We start from the raw sequence: 20,793 nt of genomic DNA on the forward strand, positions 1-20,793 counted from the left end.
TTTCATTATTTTAAATGTTTCTATAAGATCACCCCTCATCCTTCTGAACTCCAACGAGTAAAGACCCAGTCTACTCAATCTATCATAAGGTAACCCCCTCATCTCCGGAATCAGCCTAATGAATCGTCTCTGTACCCCTTCCAAAGCTAGTATATCCTTCCTTAAGTAAGGTGACCAAAACTGCACGCAGTACTCCAGGTGCGGCCTCACCAATGCCCTATACAGTTGCAGCAGGACCTCCCTGCTTTTGTACTCCATCCCTCTCGCAATGAAGGCCAACATTCCATTCGCCTTCCTGATTACCTGCTGCACCTGCAAACTGACTTTTCGGGATTCATGCACAAAAACCCCCAGGTCCCTCTGCACCGCAGCATGTTTTAATTTCTCCGCATTCAAATAATATTCCCTTTTACTGTTTTTTTTCCCCCAAGGTGGATGACCTCACACTTTCCGACATTGTATTCCATCTGCCAAACCTTAGCCCATTCGCTTAACCTATCTAAATCTCTTTGCAGCCTCTCTGTGTACTCTACTCAACCCGCTTTCCCACTAATCTTTGTGTCATCTGTAAATTTTGTTACACTACACTCTGTCCCCTCTTCCAGGTCTTCTATGTATATTGTAAACAGTTGTGGTCCCAGCACCGATCCCTGTGGCATACCACTAACCACCAACCCGAAAAGGACCCATTTATCCCAACTCTCTGCTTTCTGTTAGCCAGCCAATTCTCTATCCATGCTAATACATTGCCTCCGACTCCGCATACCTTTATCTTCTGCAGTAACCTTTTGTGTGGCACCTTATCGAATGCCTTTTGGAAATCTAAATACACCACATCCATCGGTACACCTCTATCCACCTCTATTTACCATTAGAAATACTGAACACAGAAAACCTTCCCGTTAAAAGTTCTGACATCATTAACATATATAACATAATAAATACACACACTTTTGAACAGACAAAATCCTGCAGTGCAACTTACCATTCTGAAAGGGTTTTCAAATGCTTCTAAAATGGTTCTTGCTTTCTGTTGTGCTGTTGTCAATGTTTCATCTTCCTTTTTATTTGTAACAGAATCCTGTGGTGAAAATAAAAGCGGTCACTTAATCTACGCTAATGTAGCACATGGAGGAAACCTTGTACAGGTCAGTTGCCAGATGGCTTCTTTTAAAATAAGTTTTTTTATCGACATCTCTGCCATTGCCTAAATATTTAACACTGCCCTGTACCAGCCGACTGAGTTCAATGCTGCTCTACAATTATGTGGAGGGGAGCGAGTCTGGGACCACCTGGTTATGAGATGCAACACAATCTCACTAAAACATACAAGATTCTGAGGAGGATTGACAGGATGGCACTGAGAGGTTGTTTCCCCTGGCTGGAGAGTCTAGAATTAGGGGGCATAGTCTCAAGATAAAGGGTCGTCCATTTAAGACTGAGATGAGGAGAAATTTCTTCATTCAGAGGGTTATGAATCTTTGGAATTCTTGTCCCCAAAGGGCTGTGAATGCTCAGCAGTTGAGTATATTCAAGGCAGAAATCGATAGATTTTTGGATACTAAAAGAATCAAGGGATATGGGAATTGGGGGAAAGTGGAGTTGAGGTCAAAGATCAGCCGTAATCTTACTGAATGGCTAAGCAGCCTGGAGGGGCCATATGGCCTACTCCTGCTCCTAATTCTTATGTTCTTATGATTGTATTGCCTGACTGCATGGCGTCACTAAATTTCACCTTGGATAAAGTCAAGCAAAGTATTAAGTCCGAGCTGGTTCATACATCTCTAATACACAAGAGTCACGAACATATTCATGATTTTTATGTAGCGATCAACAATTTCTGGTTTGTCAATTGGGTTGGGGTGGAGTGAGGAGAGAAAAGGGGAAAATATTTTAACAATGCAACGCCTCTCAGAAAAACACTCTTGGCTCAGCTGTAAAACACCATCCAATGTGGAAGTGAGCTACGCACAGCAGGTATGCCAAGCTAGCTCATTTCAGCTGGGGTAGTAGTAATGGATGTACCATAGTTGGTGTTGGCACCCCTGCTTTAGGGATGGGCCAAGGAAAAGGAGTCAAGGTTCCGCCTCCTGAACATTGTCCAGTTACCCAGCTGGAAAGTGAATGTGCAAGCGGATATTGGGCCACAACGGGATTGGGCGCAGCTGTGAAGCTACTTGTAGTTGACCACCTCGTTAACATTCACGGTCTATGCTCACAAGTAAAGAATAGCACGTGGGTGAGGTACGGAAGGACTTCTGGTGCCGATAAAACCATACCCGAGCATAGGTCAGCACCTGCAGAAGAGTACAAGGGTGAAACTTGGGGAAAAATATAAAGAAAAACACTTGGATATCAAGAATTTGTAGATACAATGACACTGCATTTCCCTCATTTGATTCTACCATCTCCGAAGCTGTTCACCGTTGTGGGTCAGCAATACTGTACAGTTTTACGGTTAAGCTAACTAAAGGAGCGCATTTCTCTGGATTTGAAAAAAAGGAACTGGTCCCTCACTCAGCAGCTTGGCGGCGATTGACGAAACCCTACATACAACCTGATTGGCTGTTTAATCGGGTACTGGAATCACTAAAGGGTATAACAAACACCTTAAACCACTGTACTGTATGCACCAGTAATAGGTGGAGTTACCGAGTAATAGAAGCACCTACTTCAAATATGGTAATGATCGCTTTGGCGGAGGTGAGTGTCAAGGTCATATTGTCATCCTTCAATTCCGGAAACAGTTTACTAGTTTGGATCATTGGCACTAAAAGAAAGAAGTAAATGGCACATTGTTTGTTTTCTCAATTTGTATCGCACATATTGTGGAGAAATCATGTCGTCTTTTTGATCCAAGAGCGATATACTTTGCTGCAATGTTTTTTTAAAAATTGAAAATGGGGGGAGTGGTGTTATGGGGGTTAGTGGTGGAGGATGGGGAAAAGGTAGTGGTGTCGGGTGTGCAGTTTACTGCACCAGTGCTGCTGAATGATGCTGCTGAATGACACAATCATGGGACATAGCGCTGTCGGAAGGCACAAACCAGAGCCAAGCCCCTCCTTCAGGCTGGCTCAGAGTGGCAGTGATTGATGTCAGGGAACAGTACAGCTGCCCAGCCGCTTCAGCATGGTGCAGAATAGATAAAAATAACAAATGGGCCATACAAAGGCCGCAAGCCTTGGCTCATAGCCGCAAAGCAACAGTGCATCTCCCTCCTGCAGTCTGCCCCTGAAATACAGTAGCAATTTCAAACAGCAATGTCAAATTCTAATGGCTCATTTGCAACTAAACTGAGGAAGGACATTTAGTTACATTAAATTAATTCCTAAATTTGAATCTAACTTAATGTTCAGCCAGGAATTAGAGTGTATGTTCCCCGAGTTCAGTATTTTCTAAATGTGTGTCCCACAGGATTCTATGGTGTACAACTAAGTGGCTCAAAGAGACACCAAAACCATAAAATTACATTGGAATACAATCATGTTAATGCTGTATGCACCTCTCTAAAACCAGGAACAACAGCAATTTAACTCTCACATTAACACGTGGTATCCGTCTTGTTTTCCATACCCACAAACAGGAGCTCTGGTGTTACACAAGATCAGACTTTGTCTGGATAGCATTGTCTCTCAAATTGTATTTTAGTGGAGACACTTTAAATGAGGTTAACTCCTATACTACAACAGTGGAAACAAATGTCAGGTGAATTATAGTAATGGTTCACACACTCATATCCCATAGCATAAATTCAGGGTCTGAGTTGGACAACCCTGTAATACAGGAAGTTTATAGCACAGGTACTACAAAAAGGAATGAAAGAGAATTGGTTGGTAAATGGGGTAACATATTATTGTGGAATAGCAAAACCCCATACAAATATTTAAGCATTATTCCAAAAGGGTTATTTTACCAGTTCAACAACTAATAAAGAACTTCACCTCATCTGATGTATGATGACTGCTATTAAACACTTTATACTTGCGCACATTCATTGACTTACAAAGTGCTGCTGGTTAATATGACTCTCTCATATAACGCAATGAGAAAAGAGTCAGTAGTAAGATCCAATTTCATTAGAACATTGATAAGGGTTTAATTTCCTCTGGTTGTGCGCTAATATTTACACGTAAAATTCAGCAAGGACCTATTGAGCCAAATGGCCTATGTGCTGTAATTACAGGTTGAACCTCTCTAGTTCAGGACTCTTTGGTCCGGCATCATTCCCGGCCGGGGGGGGGGGGTTGTGACCCGCTTTGTGTCCTGGGGCTGGCTGCTCCTCCTCTCCCCGCAGCCTCCGGTGCTCCCTCCGAGGCCGGGTTGGCGCGCTGTGTCCTGGAGCCAGTCGCTCCCCCCCTCCCTGCCGCTCGGAGTGCGGCGGCTGACCGAGGTGCCGAAGCTGGGCCCGAAATGCTCCGCAGTAGGCTTCTGCATAGCGCATGTGCAGAACGCAGCCGGGTCGTCGCGCATTAAAAGGTACGTGTGGAGTGATTTTACTTTACTCCGAGGTCAGACTCTGATAGCAACAGCACAATTTTGCCTCAGCAAGTTTAGGGCACATCTTGTCATTTCTCCTTCCCATCGATGGACTTGCCAATTTCAGGTTAGTTTCAGCAATGAAATGGCGTGGTGACCAACCTTAATTTGTTTTACAGTCTGTTGAATGTTCAGTTTTAAATGAAATGGCCGGAGTCAAATGGGGACATCACATTTGATCTAGTCAAAAAGTTAAAATGTGACTAATTTTAATGCTGGTCTTTTGGAAACAAATCCTTTCTGCTGATGCTCTGAGGGATCATGATTAATTGACTGGGATATCAAAATTATCTCAGAGATAAGGAGAAAATAACTGCTTCTATGGCAATTGGTTGTGGTGTTTGTTGTCTCTTGGTTAATAATAACTGGCTCCCGACAACAGACATAAATTCAATTATATCAAAACAGCAAAATCCCCCGTTACTGGATTATTTTAATATAATTTTGATCGGCCCGATGATTGCATTAGCCGCGTGTGCAGCGGTTTCAGAACACCGGAGAGATGAGGAGCAGCCAGCTCCAGGTCAGCAGTACCCGGTAAGTCTGGGGTCGGCGTGGCCTCCCATGGTGCGGCAAATTCTCTTGTCCGACACAGGCCAGGTCCTGAAGGTGCTGGAATAGGGAAGTTCAACCTGTACTATGTAAATACTATGTAAAATTCCCGTTTGCACTATTGTAACACAGTCATAATCCATTTAAAATAAACTGATTAAAACAAAGTACAAAGACATTTTACACAAATACATCCAGTGTGCCACCAGAGGAAGTTAAGCCCATTAATGGGGACGGTACTGAAAATCCAGTACAATGAAATGGTGTGACATGAGCTCACTGTAGTAAATGGGGAAAATTTAAATCAGGAACTGAAGTCAGCTTCTCAACTCTTATTTCCTTTGGGTTATTCGAACAAAGCAGTTTCTTTCTGGAATCACTGCAGTCATTACTGATTAAAGTATAAATCCTGTGGAAAACAATTATTTCTTCAAATTTTGATTTTGTCACAGCACGATTTTAAAATGGACATTGAGTATTCCAATTGTGCTGCTATTACAGTCAGTGCCACGAAAGACCCTCTTTGCTCCAATGCACTCTGTCTCCTATACCCCGAGGCTGAAGAGCTAATTTTGTGCAGTTTAATTTGCCAAGTGGCCATAGCTCAATGAATTATTGATCCTGCAATTTTCCTATATTGCTTCAACTTTCAGACCAAATGATCTATTGTACTAGCACAGAGTAAAAGTAATTTAATTCCATCAGTACGTGTTCTCAGTACCTTTAATTACTTCAGCAAGTAGGTTCCATCTGAGAAACTTTATACAGGAAAACATTTGAAGCATTTTGAGAAATGTGCCACTGTATACAGTGGACTTAACCATGCAGACCTGATATGCCTGGAATTGGTTAGAAGTGTAAAAACCAGACTGGCTACTGTGGACCTGTTTTTATGGATCTGGAACAGACAGAGTCGAAAGTCAAGAAGCTACACGAAGGATCAGAGAGCAGAGGGTCAAGGAGGATTGCTCAGAGAGCAGAGAGGGAAGGAGGGAGGGAGGGAGGGATCGGCGAGCAGAGAGGGAGGGAGGGATCGGCGAGCAGAGAGGGAGGGAGGGAGGGATCGGCGAGCAGAGAGGGATCGGCGAGCAGAGAGGGATCGGCGAGCAGAGAGGGAGGGAGGGAGGGATCGGCGAGCAGAGAGGGAGGGAGGGAGGGATTGGCGAGCAGAGAGGGAGGGAGGGAGGGATCGGCGAGCAGAGAGGGAGGGAGGGAGGGATCGGCGAGCAGAGAGGGAGGGAGGGAGGGATCGGCGAGCAGAGAGGGAGGGAGGGAGGGATTGGGGAGCAGAGAGGGAGGGAGGGAGAGATCGGGGAGCAGAGAGGGAGGAAGGGAGAGATCGGCGAGCAGAGAGGGAGGGAGGGAGAGATCGGCGAGAAGAGAGGGAGGGAGAGATCGGGGAGCAGAGAGGGAGGGAGGGAGAGATCATCGAGCAGAGAGGGAGGGAGGGAGAGATCGGCGAGAAGAGAGGGAGGGAGGGAGGGATCGGCGAGCAGAGAGGGAGGGAGGGAGAGATCGGCGAGCAGAGAGGGAGGGAGGGAGGGATCGGCGAGCAGAGAGGGAGAGAGGGAGAGATCGGCGAGCAGAGAGGGAGAGAGGGAGAGATCGGCGAGCAGAGAGGGAGGGAGGGAGAGATCGGGGAGCAGAGAGGGAGGGAGGGAGGGATCGGGAAGCAGAGACGGAGGGAGGGATCGGGAAGCAGAGACGGAGGGAGGGATCGGCGAGCAGAGACGGAGGGAGGGATCGGGAAGCAGAGACGGAGGGAGGATCGGCGAGCAGAGACGGAGGGAGGGATCGGGAAGCAGAGACGGAGGGAGGATCGGCGAGCAGAGACGGAGGGAGGGATCGGGAAGCAGAGACGGAGGGAGGATCGGCGAGCAGAGACGGAGGGAGGAACAGTGGCAAGTCCGGAGTGGGGAGGGCATATCATTAGTTTGTCCGGACAAAACAATACATAAATTACTGTAAATGAATTTGGTTTGAGCAGGTGTGATTTGCCTGGTTTATCCAACCACCCTGACAAACTGCCTCCTCATACTAACGGTCAGCAGAAGCAGCAGGAAATGTAAAAATACCAACAAGCCTCAGCCTACCTGAGTCATGAACAACCTGCATGTCCCCCGAGAAATGGGAGCTATCATGAGGTCCAAAGAGTGGATTCTCAGTTTTCTGTAGAAACAAAATTCCCATAATATCTCCTTATTTATCAGGAACAAATGCTGATCTACCAACAAACAGCACATTGTCTTACTAAATTATACTCAAAAAGTATTACGACTACTTCTCATACAAGACCAACTTATTTCATCTTGCTAAGATGAGTGGGACAATAAGCTGTGAGGAGCACACAGAGTCTGTAAAGGGATATCATCATAGGCAGTCCCTCGGAATCGAGGAAGACTTGCTTCCACTCTTAGCATGAGTTCTTAGGTGGCTGTACAGTCTAATACGAGAACCACAGTCTCTGTCACAGGTGGGACAGATAGTCGTTGAGGGAAAGGGTGGGCAGGGAGCCTGGTTTGCAGCACGCTCCTTCCGCTGCCTGCACTTGATTTCTGCATGCTCTCGACGACGATACTCGAGGAGCTCAGTGCCCTCCCGGATGCACTTCCTCCACGTACGGCGGTCTGTGGCCAGGGACTCCCAGGTGTCAGTAGGGATGTCGCACTTTATCAGGGAGGCTTTGAGGGGGTCCTTGTAACGTTTCCTCTGCCTGCCTTTGGCTCGTTTGCCGTGGATGAAAATGGATATGGATAGGTTAGGTGAGTGGCAAGCAGGTGGCAGATGGAGTATAATGTGGAGAAATGCGAGATTATTCACTTTGGTAGGAAGAATAGAAAAACAGAAAATGTTTTAAATGGTGTTCGGAGAGATTTAGGTGTCCTCGTACAGGAAACACAGAGCGTTAGCATGCAGGTACAGCAAGCAATTAGGAAGGCAAATGACATGTTGGCCTTTATTGCAAGGGGTTTTGCTCCAATTGTACAGGTTTTTGGTGAGACCACACCTGGAGCACTGTGAACAGTTTTGGTCTCCTTATCTAAGGAAGGATATACTTGTATTGGAGGGGATGTAACAAAGGTCCACTAAAGTGATCTCTGGAATGAGAGGGTTGCCCTGTGATGAGAGATTGAGTAGAATGTGCCTATAGTCTCTGGAGTTTAGAAGAATGAGAGGTGATCTCATTGAAACATGCAAGATTCTGAGGGGGATTGACAGGGTAGATGCTGAGAGGTTGTTTCTCCTGGCTGGAGAGTCTAGAACTAGGGAGCAGTCTCAGGATAAGGGGTCGGCCATTTAAGATTGAGATGAGCAGGAATTTCTTCACTCAGGGGGTTGTGAATCTTTAATTCTCTGCCCCAGAGGGCTGTGGATGCTCAGCCATTAAGTATATTCAAGGCTGAGAGATAGATTTTTGGACTCTAGAGGAATTAAGGGATATGGAGATCAGGAGGGAAAGTGGAGTTGAGGTCGAAGATCAGCCATGATCTTATTGAATGGTGGAGTAGGTTCGAGGGGCTGTTTGGCCCACTCCTGCTCCTAATTCTTATATTCTAAGGCAACTGAAACACAAATGTAGGATTGTTCAATATTTCTGCTACTGAACACTGCTCAGCTCAGCCACGGAGAACTAGTTCTCCAAATAGCGATTGGGAGACAGACCACTGCAATGGTATAATGAACAGTGTGAAATACTATCAACTAAATCAATTAGAGTTAAATACTTACTTCTGCCTTTAGTACTGGGCCTTTCTTCTGTTGCAATGGTGTTGATTCTGTCTGGAGAAGAAAGTATTAGCAATTAAGAGTTTTTCTCTGTTTCTTACATTATTGTAAGTCAAAGGAGTTTCCATTACACAGGGAGCTCAGATTCAAGAACGTTATCGCCTATTAATGTGCAATAATTCCAATATATGCCTGTCCAGATGCAAAGAAAAACAAGGAGTGGGAAAGACAAAATAAAACAAAATGCACTCATGATTAATAGAGCATTATGCAACCCGTGAACAGATTTGTATGGTGTGATACCGATGGAAGCAGTTTAATGTTGGTTTACGTTGAGTTTAGTGGTGCGCTTTGCTGCTAGTTCCCAACACACAGATCTGTCAGTCAACCCCCAATGAAACGGTTGGATTCACTTGTTTTGGAAAGACCCGCACTAGGTAAGCATTAGCCGGTCGCTAAACCAGGACACGGGCGGCACTAGCAGGTCACTAACACCAGGGAGCTAGCTGCATGCGCCACAACAACTTGCATTTATATAGCGCCTTTAACGTAGCAAACGTCCCAAGGTGCTTCACAGGAGCGTTAGCAAACCAAATTTGACACAGCTATATAAAGGAGATATTAGGACAGGAGTTTTGTCACAGAGGTAGATATTAAAGAGCGTCGTAAAGGAGGAAAGAGGTAGAGAGGTTTAGGGATGGAATTCCAGAGCTTAGGGCCTATGCTGCGGAAGGCATGGCTACCAATGGTAGAATGATTTAAATCGGGGCACGCAAGAGGCCAGAATTGGAGGAGTGCGGAGATCTTGGAAGGCTGTAGGAGGTAAGAGAAATTGGGAGGGATGAGGCCATGGAGGGATTTCAAAAAAGAGAGGAACATTTTTAAATTCAGGATTTCTGGGCTGGGAACCAATGTAGGTCAGCAGACACAGGGGTGATGGGTAAACGGGACTTGGTGCGAGTTAGGATACGGGCAGCAAAATTTTGGATGAGCTCATGTTTATGGAGGGTGCAAGATTGGAGGCCGACCAGGAGAGTATTGGACTAGTCGAGTCGTGTCAAAGTCAAAGACATGTATGAGGGTTTCAGCAGCAGATGAGCTGATGCAGGGGTGGAGTCGGGCGATGTTATGGAGGTGGAAGTAGGCGGTCTTGGTGATAGAGCGGATATGTGGTCGGAAGCTCATCTTGGGGTCAAATAGGATGTCAAGGTTCCGAATGTGTTGTACACGTGAAACCGGATGTGTTTTCGATGATGTCACTGAAGGGCAGCATGTAGATGAGAAATAGGATGGTGGAGGGGGGGGGGGTGCCAAAGATAGACCCTTGGGGGAACTCCAGAGATAACAATGCGGGAGCGGGAAGAAAAGCAATTGCAGGGGTCCCTCTGGCTATGACTGGATTGGAAGGGCAGTCCCACTCACCTGGACGTCAGAGGAGACGTGCTGGAGGAGAATACTGCAGTCAACCGTGTCAAAAGCTGCAGACAGGTCGAGAACAATGAGGAGGGATAGTTTACCACAGTCACAGTTACATAGGATGTCATTCGTGACGTTGATCAGGGCTATTTCAGTGCTGTGGCAAGGGCGGAAACCTGATTGGAAGTGTTCAAATATGGAGTTGCAGGAAAGATGGGCAAGGATTTGGGAGGCCAGAGCATGTTTAAGGACTTTGGAGAGAAAAGGGAGGCTGGAGATGGGGGTCACCAAGCCCAGGACACTGACAGCACTAGCATGTCACTAACCCCAGGGAGGTGGAGGCACTAACAGGTCCACTATTTGAATCATATGTGGGGGGGGGGGGGAAAGAGAAATAGGTTGGGTGGAGGGAGACCCTTTGTCAGAACACAGGTTGATGGGAGTGGCTTCACCCTCCCTGTTGACCAGTGTTTTCTCTTTTTGGAGCCAGTGGACACACTGTACTTTGCCAGCACCTTTTGTTTAAATTCCTAACATTTTAATTTCAAACCTGATCTCATGTGTTCTATATTTCCCATCTCTGCCATTTTCCCCAGGCCTCCCATTAATTTAGCTGGTTGCATCTTAACGTATTTTAGTTATTCAAAGCTTCTCTCTATTACTGGATTTGGATATGTCTTGAAGGTCCTGAGCCTGAAATGTCAACGGCTTGCCCCACAGATGCGGATGGACCTGCTGCATGTGTCCAGCTTTATCTGTTTTTGTTTCTCATCAGATCTGGACCCAATTCAGTCACTGACTTCGATATCATTGGGAAGGGGTGCTGACTTCCTGTGTATGTTGATTATCGTGAGATTAAAAACCCATTCTTTATATGTGCTTTTACAATTTTGTTACAAAAAACAAACAAAAGGCACTCTCTACCCTGACCCCACACCCAACATAATCTGTGGCATACCAATATAGGCAGATCACACATCAGGTTAGGGTATTATTTCAAGTCCTACTATCGTCTAAATAATGTGGTGCTCAAAACACGATTGAAGTAACTGGTGCTCTAGACATAAAGATGAAACATAGTGACAATCAGCAGTTGTTAAGAGTAATGCTAACTATTCTCAGTTCAGCTCAGTTCGATATGTCCTACTTCAGGCCTCACCAGTATAACTGGGAATTCCAGGTACAGGTTCCAGGTTCCCACGTGCAACAACATCCCAGCCACTTGTCCAGCATTTATAATCAGTTCTTTATTTAAAATTTATTATTCCATATATTTGGAGGAGAGAGAATCTGCTCATTACCTTGAGAAGAGGCATATCACGTGCCTCCTGGACCTGGCGGTGCAGCTCATTGACCTGCTGGCGAACCAGAGGAGGAATGGGGTTGCAGCAAGCTATGATTCCCTGAGGCTCTCTGGGGAGGAAAAACAGGAAGAAAGTAGCAACTACCCCGGGCTGGAAGAATTCAGCTGAACATTACAATGATCAGAAATTAATAAAAATTAAGCGTAACAATTTTTTTAATGCTGTAGATCAACACTCCTCCATTCCCCAAACATAAAATGTTGTGACAGGAAATCTATCAAACTTTCACTAGGTACAAAACGACGCCACTTCAACCCTCATCGATCATAAACCTAACTCAAGTGCAATGCACAGCTGGCAGCTCAGAGTGATATGGTCAGATCTGTAACCCAGTGAAAACAAGCTCTCACTGACTGGCTGGTTATATTTTAATGTTAGGGACAGGAATGGAGTGTCCCTTGCGACAAGCATTAAGTATTCAAATTCAAGTTTAAAACCCATGTTCTCAATCTGACTCCCAAGTTATACTGCTGCCTTCACACAACATACATCTGAACACACAACATACAACAACATATCTGAAACCACTTGGCACTGACAAGGAAAGCTGCAATATTAGAGTATGGTAGAAATTCAAACAGTTAAGTAGAAAAAGGTGTTTCTGAGTTCAGTTACTGTGTGCATAAAATTGTGCTGGTAGTTTTTACAATTTTACTAAGAGTCCAAGTTTAATTGCACAATACTAGGTACGTGATGTTGCTTTTATACTGTGCAAGACCCATGCGAGTACCACTGGCTCCTGACGCGTGAGACGTGCATTTCGGGTGCCGGCAGCATTCCTGAAGTATACTTGCTAATTTTGTCAGGCCGCCAGGAAGACCTGGCAAGACAAACTGATCTTCCTGCTTCTTGGCTGTAGGAGCTCCACGCACCAGGAATCAGCAGCGCCAGGAAGATACTCAACGCAATGTAAAAGCAATTTTGCTAAGTCAGATGACAAGAGAATTGAATCTTTAACAAGCATCGCCCACAGTAGCTTGTGTCCAACTTGTAATTGATCTCAGACTTCTTACGTGTGCAACTCATTCTTATGTGAAATGTGACTACAGGGCAAGACTTTTGTTGCCACACTCTAACATATTATTACAGTGGGGGAACTTACTTCGGCAGCTCCTCTGCTATTTTGATCATCATGTGGTTGGGTAGCACATACCTGTTTAAAAAAAAATATACAATTTAAGTCATCTTTTTTTTAAACTGGTTATTTCTGCCGGCTTCTCCGAAAACTTTTTAGGTGAAGTACAAGTGGAGTAATCAGATTGTTTGCTTTAAACCAGTTCTGCTATTTCTAGGACTGAAGAACAGTTGGGGAAACGTGAGTAACTGATTGCAGTGATTACAGAACGTAATGAGAATGAAGTGCAGCATGTTTAAACTGCACTTGGAATGTAAAAGATTCACACAATGAGCAGTTCTAGTTTTCTATTTTGTTTGAAATCGATTGAGGAATGCTACTGTAGCTCTCATATATTGAAAGACAGAACACAGGACACTCTTCGATTCTCTACGTAGTACGACAGTTGTAAAAATCACAATATTAAGAACATATGCAAGAAATGCCACACAGTTCCATCACTAGACAGGCTGTGACAGTCAACAAAGCCATAATCAGATCACTGCCCTCAGTGATATTTATGCTGAGCTTTTTGTTTCGTTTTTTGGGGGGGGGTGGGGGGAGATGTGGGAGGGTCAGTGCTAGCATGAACCAGTCTCACTTGCAAACAATTCTGACCGATACTTTTTGCACCAGCGTGACCAAGGGCAAGTCGCTCAAGAAAATGCAATGCAGGTGGTAGCTAAGAAATGTTCACAGAACATAGTGAGTTGTAACTATAGTAATCTCTGTTGAGAAGAAACTGGTTATGCTGAGCAGTTAATGATTTTACATCAGCTATTTGCACCCAACATGCAGGTTCTGCAAAATACAACTGAATTATTTTCATTACACGCGAGATATACAAAAGCCACAAAATATTAACTGTTACAAGTGATGCATACTTCCCTCAGGAATGGAATGTGGTTAAGACTGCGCATACAATTTACACACTTATACCAATAGTCCCAATGGCCATTTTTACTCAGGCTCTATAAGCAATGAGACTGTACCCTGTGCTTTCATCCTCAAGTCGTGAAATCTTGTCTCGCCAGGCATAAAGCAGTCTGAACGCTGTGAGCTGCTGCGTGTTCAGTTGCTTTTTCTGCTTCCTGTGCAGCTCCAGGTAGGAATCTTCTGTAAAAATTGGCTTGTAGTATCTCTGCATCAAACAAAAAGTAATAAAAATACCATTTTATATCCTGTTTACAGATTCCAAAGCGGAACATACATGGAACAATATACAGCCCAGGTACCCAAATACACGCGTGTGCAACTGTTTGCAGTAATTGGGAATATCCTTGACAACTCTTTTGGTCACAGAGTTTTAAGTGCAAGACTCCCTTTAATTTTAAGGAAGTTGTAGTTTTATATAATGTAAATGCTTCAGGCGCAACAAAATATTTGCTTAGTTTAATTCACTGCTCCTATCCTCAGTCCAGGATAAATTCAAATGATCAAAATCCAAGTTTTCCCCTACAACACCCTTAGTCCTGCAGGACCAGGGGTGGTGAATTCTGTGCACTGGAGCAACAGTGTGTTATAACATGGAGAGGTGGGCTAGGGTTTGCACACACCAATTCTCAAACTGAGGCACTGATATCAACCATGTCCATCTCCACGGATGCAGCCAGACCTGCTGAGTATTTCCAGCTTTTTCTGTTTTTATGTCCATCATGGCAACTGCTGAGCAAAGGCCAATACTTCTTACAGGAAGGGAGGGAAAGCTAATCACTGCTGAGAAGATGTGTGTGGGCCTTGGACTTGGACAGGACTGTGTTTGCCTGCGCTGCCCCTAAAAGGACAAACAACCTGCCGACACTCACTACAGCAGCGCACACAAGGAATAGCCACATGAGATATTCATCAGAGGATTACCGTTACAATGACTGCACCCCATTATAAATGCCTCCCATCAGCATACAGGGAGAACGGAGCAGAGGACTTCACAATGGTGAAATACGAACAAATCACCACTAACCTAAAACAAAAGATATGTTGAGCAAGTGTGTGGAAATGTCAGTCCCTCCTAGGATTACAAGCGTAGCAGCCCATGAGCAGTGGCATCAGTCCACCATTTAAACCCTTTGCATGGCTTCGACAGAGTGAATTCAGAACAAAATGAACCTAAATTATATGGGACTGGTTCTATTCAAAAATTACTCACAGGCTGACAGGTCAATTGCAGTCTTGAAAATTACACGTGAAATCTCCTAATGTATTACTGGGCTGGATAGCAACATGTGCAAAGCTTAATGGGATACAAATGGCTCCAACATGAATTCAGAATGTTTACATTAGCTTGGCGCAAATTCATACTGGAGCAAGTTGGAAGTGAGTGATCCTGTCCCCAATCTGGGATACGATGACATTTACTCCATGAAATAGGGTATTTATGTTAAGAACATAAGAATTAGGAGTAGGAGTAGGCCCTACGGTCCCTCGAGCCTGCTCTGCCATTCAATAAGATCATGGCTGATCTCCGACCTCAACTTCACTTTCCCGCCCGATCCAAATATCCCTTGATTCCCCATGAGTCCAAAAATCTATCTATCTCAGCCTTGAATATACTCAGCAACTCAGCATTCACAGCCCTCTGGGATAGAGAATTCTAAAGATTCACAACCCTCCGAGTGAAGAAATTCCTCTTCATCTCAGTCTTAAATGTCCGACACTGTAATTTGAATTAGTTATTCATATTTTTGTAAAAAGGGCCGTGTGCCATAAAATTTCAGGTTAATCCAACCAAACAATTATCTCACCAATCAACTCATTATATATTTCAACTCTGCATAATTTTAACTAAAGAAATTAAACTGGAGAATGAACTCTCAGATGTATATACTGCCTATTTGTTCTACTTGTGAAATGCACTGAAAGATTTACATAAAAACTCTCAGGAATGTTCCAAAATACTTCATTTATAATGATTCACTTTGAAGTACAGTGACTGTTGCACTGTAGGAATATGATGTAGCTATTTTGCAAACAGCAATTTATACTCCCAGTATTTTTTATTTTTATTTCAGATTTTCTTCACTCGCTGAGTTTTTTTAAATTGCAACAAGGAACACCCCCGTTATTCGGCCACAAGTTGGAGTCTACCTTGAGACAGATATCCTTGCTCTTCTGCCACACCAGTTGAACGAGATTCGCCTGCTCATTCCCCTGCTCCCATAATTGATACCTCATCTTGTCATAAACGTACAGCAAGTAGTGAGTGTCTTCCTGGGCGTATCGCAGCATCTCATCAGGCAGCGGTCTGTAAATGGAGAAGTACAAAGCTGTAAAACAAAAACAAACATCTCTAAGCACCCTGATGGCTAAGTGGGCCGATGTGCTTTTTACTGGGCCACACAGATCAGGAAGATCCCATCGTGCTCGATCGCTGCTCTGGGCTGAGTCAGCAAACCTCACCAAGAATAGCAATGGGGCAAATGAGGGGGTACTACAGATCTGAGCGTGCTCAAGCTGGGATTGGGAGGAGGAAAGAGATGGAAAAATAAAATAAGTGGCCTGGGTTTCCACTCCCGATGCCAATCCAGGAATCTCAATTGGAAGAGTTCATGTGTGAGCACCAGGTGAGATCTCGTACAACCCTTCAACAGCAACTAGACATATTCAAGCAAAAGATAAGTACTCCAAACTGATGCCAAACTAAATTAATATATTACTATATTCAGACTGCAGAAATTAGTTGAAGGAAAATGTTTAGTGAATTCCATTAAAATACATAGCTACAGGGAAAACCTGGAAAAATACATGCATGCAACTACAAAAAATCCTAGCTTTTGTTCGATGAATACCGGAGTTTTTCTATGCATTCAGTTAATGATGTTAGCTAGTACAGCAGTAGGGTCACCGGAACCCACCACCACCGTGTCCTTGGAGTAGCACAAGCAGAAATCTGCCAGGGTCTCTTCCTGGAAAGTGTAAGCATATGACGTCAGATGTGAACAGGAATGGGTTCCAGATGTGATGCTCACAAAATGATCAAATAGTGTGGCAACGCTCACTGCCTAGGCTCAAACATAGTCAGCTGCACTGACGGGAATGCGGTGTCCCTGATATTGAAACACAATGAGTGTCGTCAGGAGAGGGAGAAAATTAGGAGGGGGGGAAATAATATAATTAATACTGGAAGCTCAATGCTGTAGTGCTATTTACTGCACTGCAAAGGGATTGGAGTGATAGCGGCGAGATAACTGGATCCACACCTCCTCTGACCAAGAGACACATGATTGGGAAGAAACAAGTTGAATTGATTTTGCTCAATTCTGAGCCTTTGATGAGGCTTCTTTCCAATTCCTACATTATTCTTCCATCAGTTCTTTTTGTTCACTGTTTCTTCACTCCCACATATCCCATGTTCTTTTCAGGATCATTCCTCTTTAAGTACCAGCTCAATCTCTTCCACCTAAAGTATTGTTTTATTCCTGCTTCTGATGTCTATGGGCTCAATTTTCCCCAAAGCTTTTTTTTGGCGTACTTGTTACGCCCGTTTTTTGGGGGCCCAAGTACGCCAAAAAAAAATGTTCCAAGTTTCCCCATTTGATTTCTTCATTTTGCCGCAGCCGAGCCTGTCCTTTAGTTTTGGGGGTGGAGCCTTGATCTGCGCATAAAAGATTGGGTTGCCACGGTAACCAGGGACACAATGCGGGCTGAAGCTGGAAAGTGAAACATACAGCCAGTTCCCAACCTGCACAATACAGTGCAGCAACTTCACAAGCACAAATACATCATAGCAATTTACCTCCAATTATTAAAGGCCCCCCCACTGCCAATCCCCTCTCCTATCCCAGGCCGAAGGGCCTCCCGGTCCGCTCCCCTGCACCTAATCCTGGCCGAGTGTCCTCCTCCCTCCCGGTCCCACACCTAGCCCTGGCCGGGTGGCCTCCCGGTCTGCTCCCCCGCACCTAACCCTGGCAGAGTGGCCTCCCGGTCTGCTCCCCCGCATTTATCCCAGGCCGAATGGCCTCCCAGTCCGCTCCCCTGCACCTAATCCTGGCTGAGTGTCCTCCTCCCTCCCGGTCCCACACCTAGCCCTGGCCGGGTGGCCTCCCGGTACGCTCCCCCGCACCTAACCCTGACAGAGTGGCTTCCCGGTCTGCTCCCCCGCACCTATCCCAGGCCGAATGGCCTCCCCCCACCCCAGTCCCCGCACCTAACTATACCCGATAGGCTTCACACCCCCCCCCCCCTCCCTCTCCAGCTCTCCTGCTGCTGTCCGGGCATCTGCTGCACTTACCTGTGCCGATTTCCTTACCTGCACCGATTTCCTTAATTCACCAGAAGGTTTTTCGACAGAGGCCACATATGCTGGCCTAAGAAGAACTGCCAGAATTGGCACGGGTGGCAGGTTACGCCCCCTTTGGCTGAAAAAAACTTACCTAAAAAAATCGTAACTAACTGAGCTATGCTGGTGCAAACTGATCGGGGAAACTGGGTTTATTTTAAACATAGGTCAAAAAAAGCGGCCTGCACCAAACAAACGCCGCAAATCACTGGGGAAAATTGAGCCTAAGGTGCACATAAACTTAGAGCCCTGAGGGGGCATACTAACAGCAACAGAACTAATGAAGAACACCTTATTCCCAATTAAACACTCTTACAATGCCTCTTGGTTTTTTACTGTGTTATTCTGATCAGCAATGCACGTAGAGTTTACATAAATAAATCACTGGAATAAATTGTGCTGGAAATTACTGATGACCACAAAACATTTTATACATTTGATAGAGAATTCAAACAGGCTGCATTTAGACAGGCTGTGAAAATTCACAGACACTAAGTCAGAGACGCTACGTGAGTGGGAGCATGTTGCATTAAGTCATCAATCAACTTGACATTTTAGGACCTTTGGGTAGCGAGCCAATTAAAAGGTTAAAAGACTATTAATTGAGCCAATAAGGTCAAAGAAGGTGAGTTCTTTTCTGTAAATTGATCCAGGTATAAGTACAGCCATTTTGACCATGTGGTCTCAGAAAGACAAAGACCTGGCTTAAAGCCAAGAGCTTGTTGCTGTCTAGTGACATTAAAACTACAATCGGAGTTCGTATTTCATTGGAAATTAAGAGATCTAACAATTTTGGCGTCACGAACACGATCGCTGAGGAAAGAAACTGAATTTTGGACATCGGACCTACATACTGAGGTAAGGACTCCTCTTTATAAAAGTCCTCGGTCAAAAGTCTAAATTCGCCTCTCCTTCTACGCGATTCCGAAAGCCTCCGGTTTGCGAACCCTCCGGTTGGTAGTCGGCTCGAGGTCCCATAGACGTCTAAGTTCGGCGGTGTGTTAGTTAATTAATCACCGACCTATTGATCGGCTAGAAAGCCTACGACTCGAGACCTCAGTAAAGAAATCAGTATTATGGCAGCAGGAGATAAGAGCAAAAAATTGCCTACCATTGTTAAAGGTGGGCAAGCACCACCTGAAGTTTCGCTAGATGAGATTCTCGAACAGTTGAAAGAATACATAGAGCAACAATTCAATTTATCTAAAACCTGTATTGAGATCGAACAAAAGTACGGAACCTCCAAAGGACAATGGTCCTTGGACGAGATTAAAAGGGTCTGGGGAAAAACGATCCGTATGAAAAATAAATTTTGTTATGGGAAAGATCCGAAACCGGAATGAAATTATAATGCGTTCCCAACATGATTGAGAACTGACCAGTACAAAGGATCAATTGCAAGCTGTTTGTGCGCAGCTGCAACAGAAAAAGCTTGAACTTGAAAAGCTGGAAGCGGAAGTTAAAGATCTTAACGGTGAAATTAAAGAATGGAAAAAATCATTAGGTCAAGAGACAGTAATAGGAAAAGGAAAATGTATCGGTCAATTCCCAGGGTACCCATGTTTGGATTAATTAAAAGCGCAAACCCGAAGACACGACCGAGGAATAGATACGAATTCTGAATCCATCTGACGATTAAAAAAAGACGAGTTGTAGTCAAATCAGAAGAGACTGCGGATGAGGGCGGAACCAAAAAAACGAGGAAAAGGGTGTACGAAAAATACTTAGTTCATGATCCGGCAGACCCAGAGAAAATTGATAAATGGTCCAAGGAATTGCCCAATCCAAAGAAAGGGGGAGTGAAAACGTGGGACCAATTGGACCGCTTAAGAAATATATATCAACTTCATCCCTGGGACGGAGTGCAAATTTTGACCATAATGGTGCCAAAAACACAGGGAAGAAAATTGCACGACAAGGTAGAAGAAGCTTTGGGGCAGGATGAGCAAGAATTAGACGCAGGATGGGAGGCGATTAAACACTGGCTGCAAGCCTTCAGTCCAACTAAGACAGACTGGGGAAAAATTGCAGCCTGCCAACAGAAAGGAACAGAGGAGGTCCTGGAGTATGACGAGCGGTTTAGATGCACGTGGCTAGAACATTCGGGTATGAATAATACGGATGAGGAAATGGATGAACAAGTGTTTGGACCCTTGAAAGCAGCTTTCGTGGCAGGTCTAAAGCCAGAACTGTCCAAAATGCTTAAGGTAGTGTTACCGGACTGGGAAGGTAGAGGAACTACCTATGCAGCATTGGTGGATCGATGTAACCAATTAGATCGGGATATGGGAGCTAAAGTCCGAGCTGTACAGGCTATGGGATGGAAATCCCAGGATTCCGATAAACAGTCATTCGGAAAATTACCCGGAAAAAGTCATTATTGTGGGAAAGAAGGTCACTCAGCCAAGATGTGCAGGGCAAAACAGAAAGATCGTGGCTGGGGAAGAGGACGCAGCCAGGGATACAATTCAGCCAACAAACCAGGCTTGTCACAAGATAACGACCTCATAGAAACATTTAAGCGACTGACAATACAATAACAGAAGGAGTTATTTGGGATAGCAAAAAACGATTAGAGCCCACCCTGGCCCCCCTTCTCGTACTAATACAACAGAGGGGAGATGGGCTATATATAACTGTGAGGGTGGGCGATAAGGATGTGGACTGTCTTTTAGACACAGGGGCGGAATTAACATGCTTACCCCTACAATATGGAGACTTTTTGTCGTTGGATGGTAAGGCACGTACAGCCTATGGGGCCCAAGTTTCCACATGATTTGCGCCTGATTTTTAGTAGCAACTGGTGGAGA

General features: G+C 44.8%; 1 protein-coding gene across 1 annotated transcript in view; it reads right to left on the bottom strand.

Moving 5' to 3' along the window:
- exosc10 (exosome component 10) overlaps nucleotides 1-20,793 on the bottom strand; it is a 78,730-nt gene that overhangs the window by 24,114 nt on the left and 33,823 nt on the right. The window contains exons 11-18 of the mRNA XM_070860156.1: nucleotides 15,793-15,949; nucleotides 13,701-13,849; nucleotides 12,697-12,747; nucleotides 11,532-11,643; nucleotides 8,818-8,868; nucleotides 7,182-7,257; nucleotides 2,673-2,770; nucleotides 986-1,081 (exon numbers count right to left, since the gene is read on the bottom strand). Of these exons, the coding sequence (XP_070716257.1) occupies nucleotides 986-1,081; nucleotides 2,673-2,770; nucleotides 7,182-7,257; nucleotides 8,818-8,868; nucleotides 11,532-11,643; nucleotides 12,697-12,747; nucleotides 13,701-13,849; nucleotides 15,793-15,949 (790 nt within the window). The remainder of the gene's footprint in view (nucleotides 1-985; nucleotides 1,082-2,672; nucleotides 2,771-7,181; nucleotides 7,258-8,817; nucleotides 8,869-11,531; nucleotides 11,644-12,696; nucleotides 12,748-13,700; nucleotides 13,850-15,792; nucleotides 15,950-20,793) is intronic.

This window comes from Pristiophorus japonicus, chromosome 18 (genome assembly GCF_044704955.1).
Source record: "Pristiophorus japonicus isolate sPriJap1 chromosome 18, sPriJap1.hap1, whole genome shotgun sequence".
Taxonomy (NCBI): domain Eukaryota; kingdom Metazoa; phylum Chordata; class Chondrichthyes; family Pristiophoridae; genus Pristiophorus; species Pristiophorus japonicus.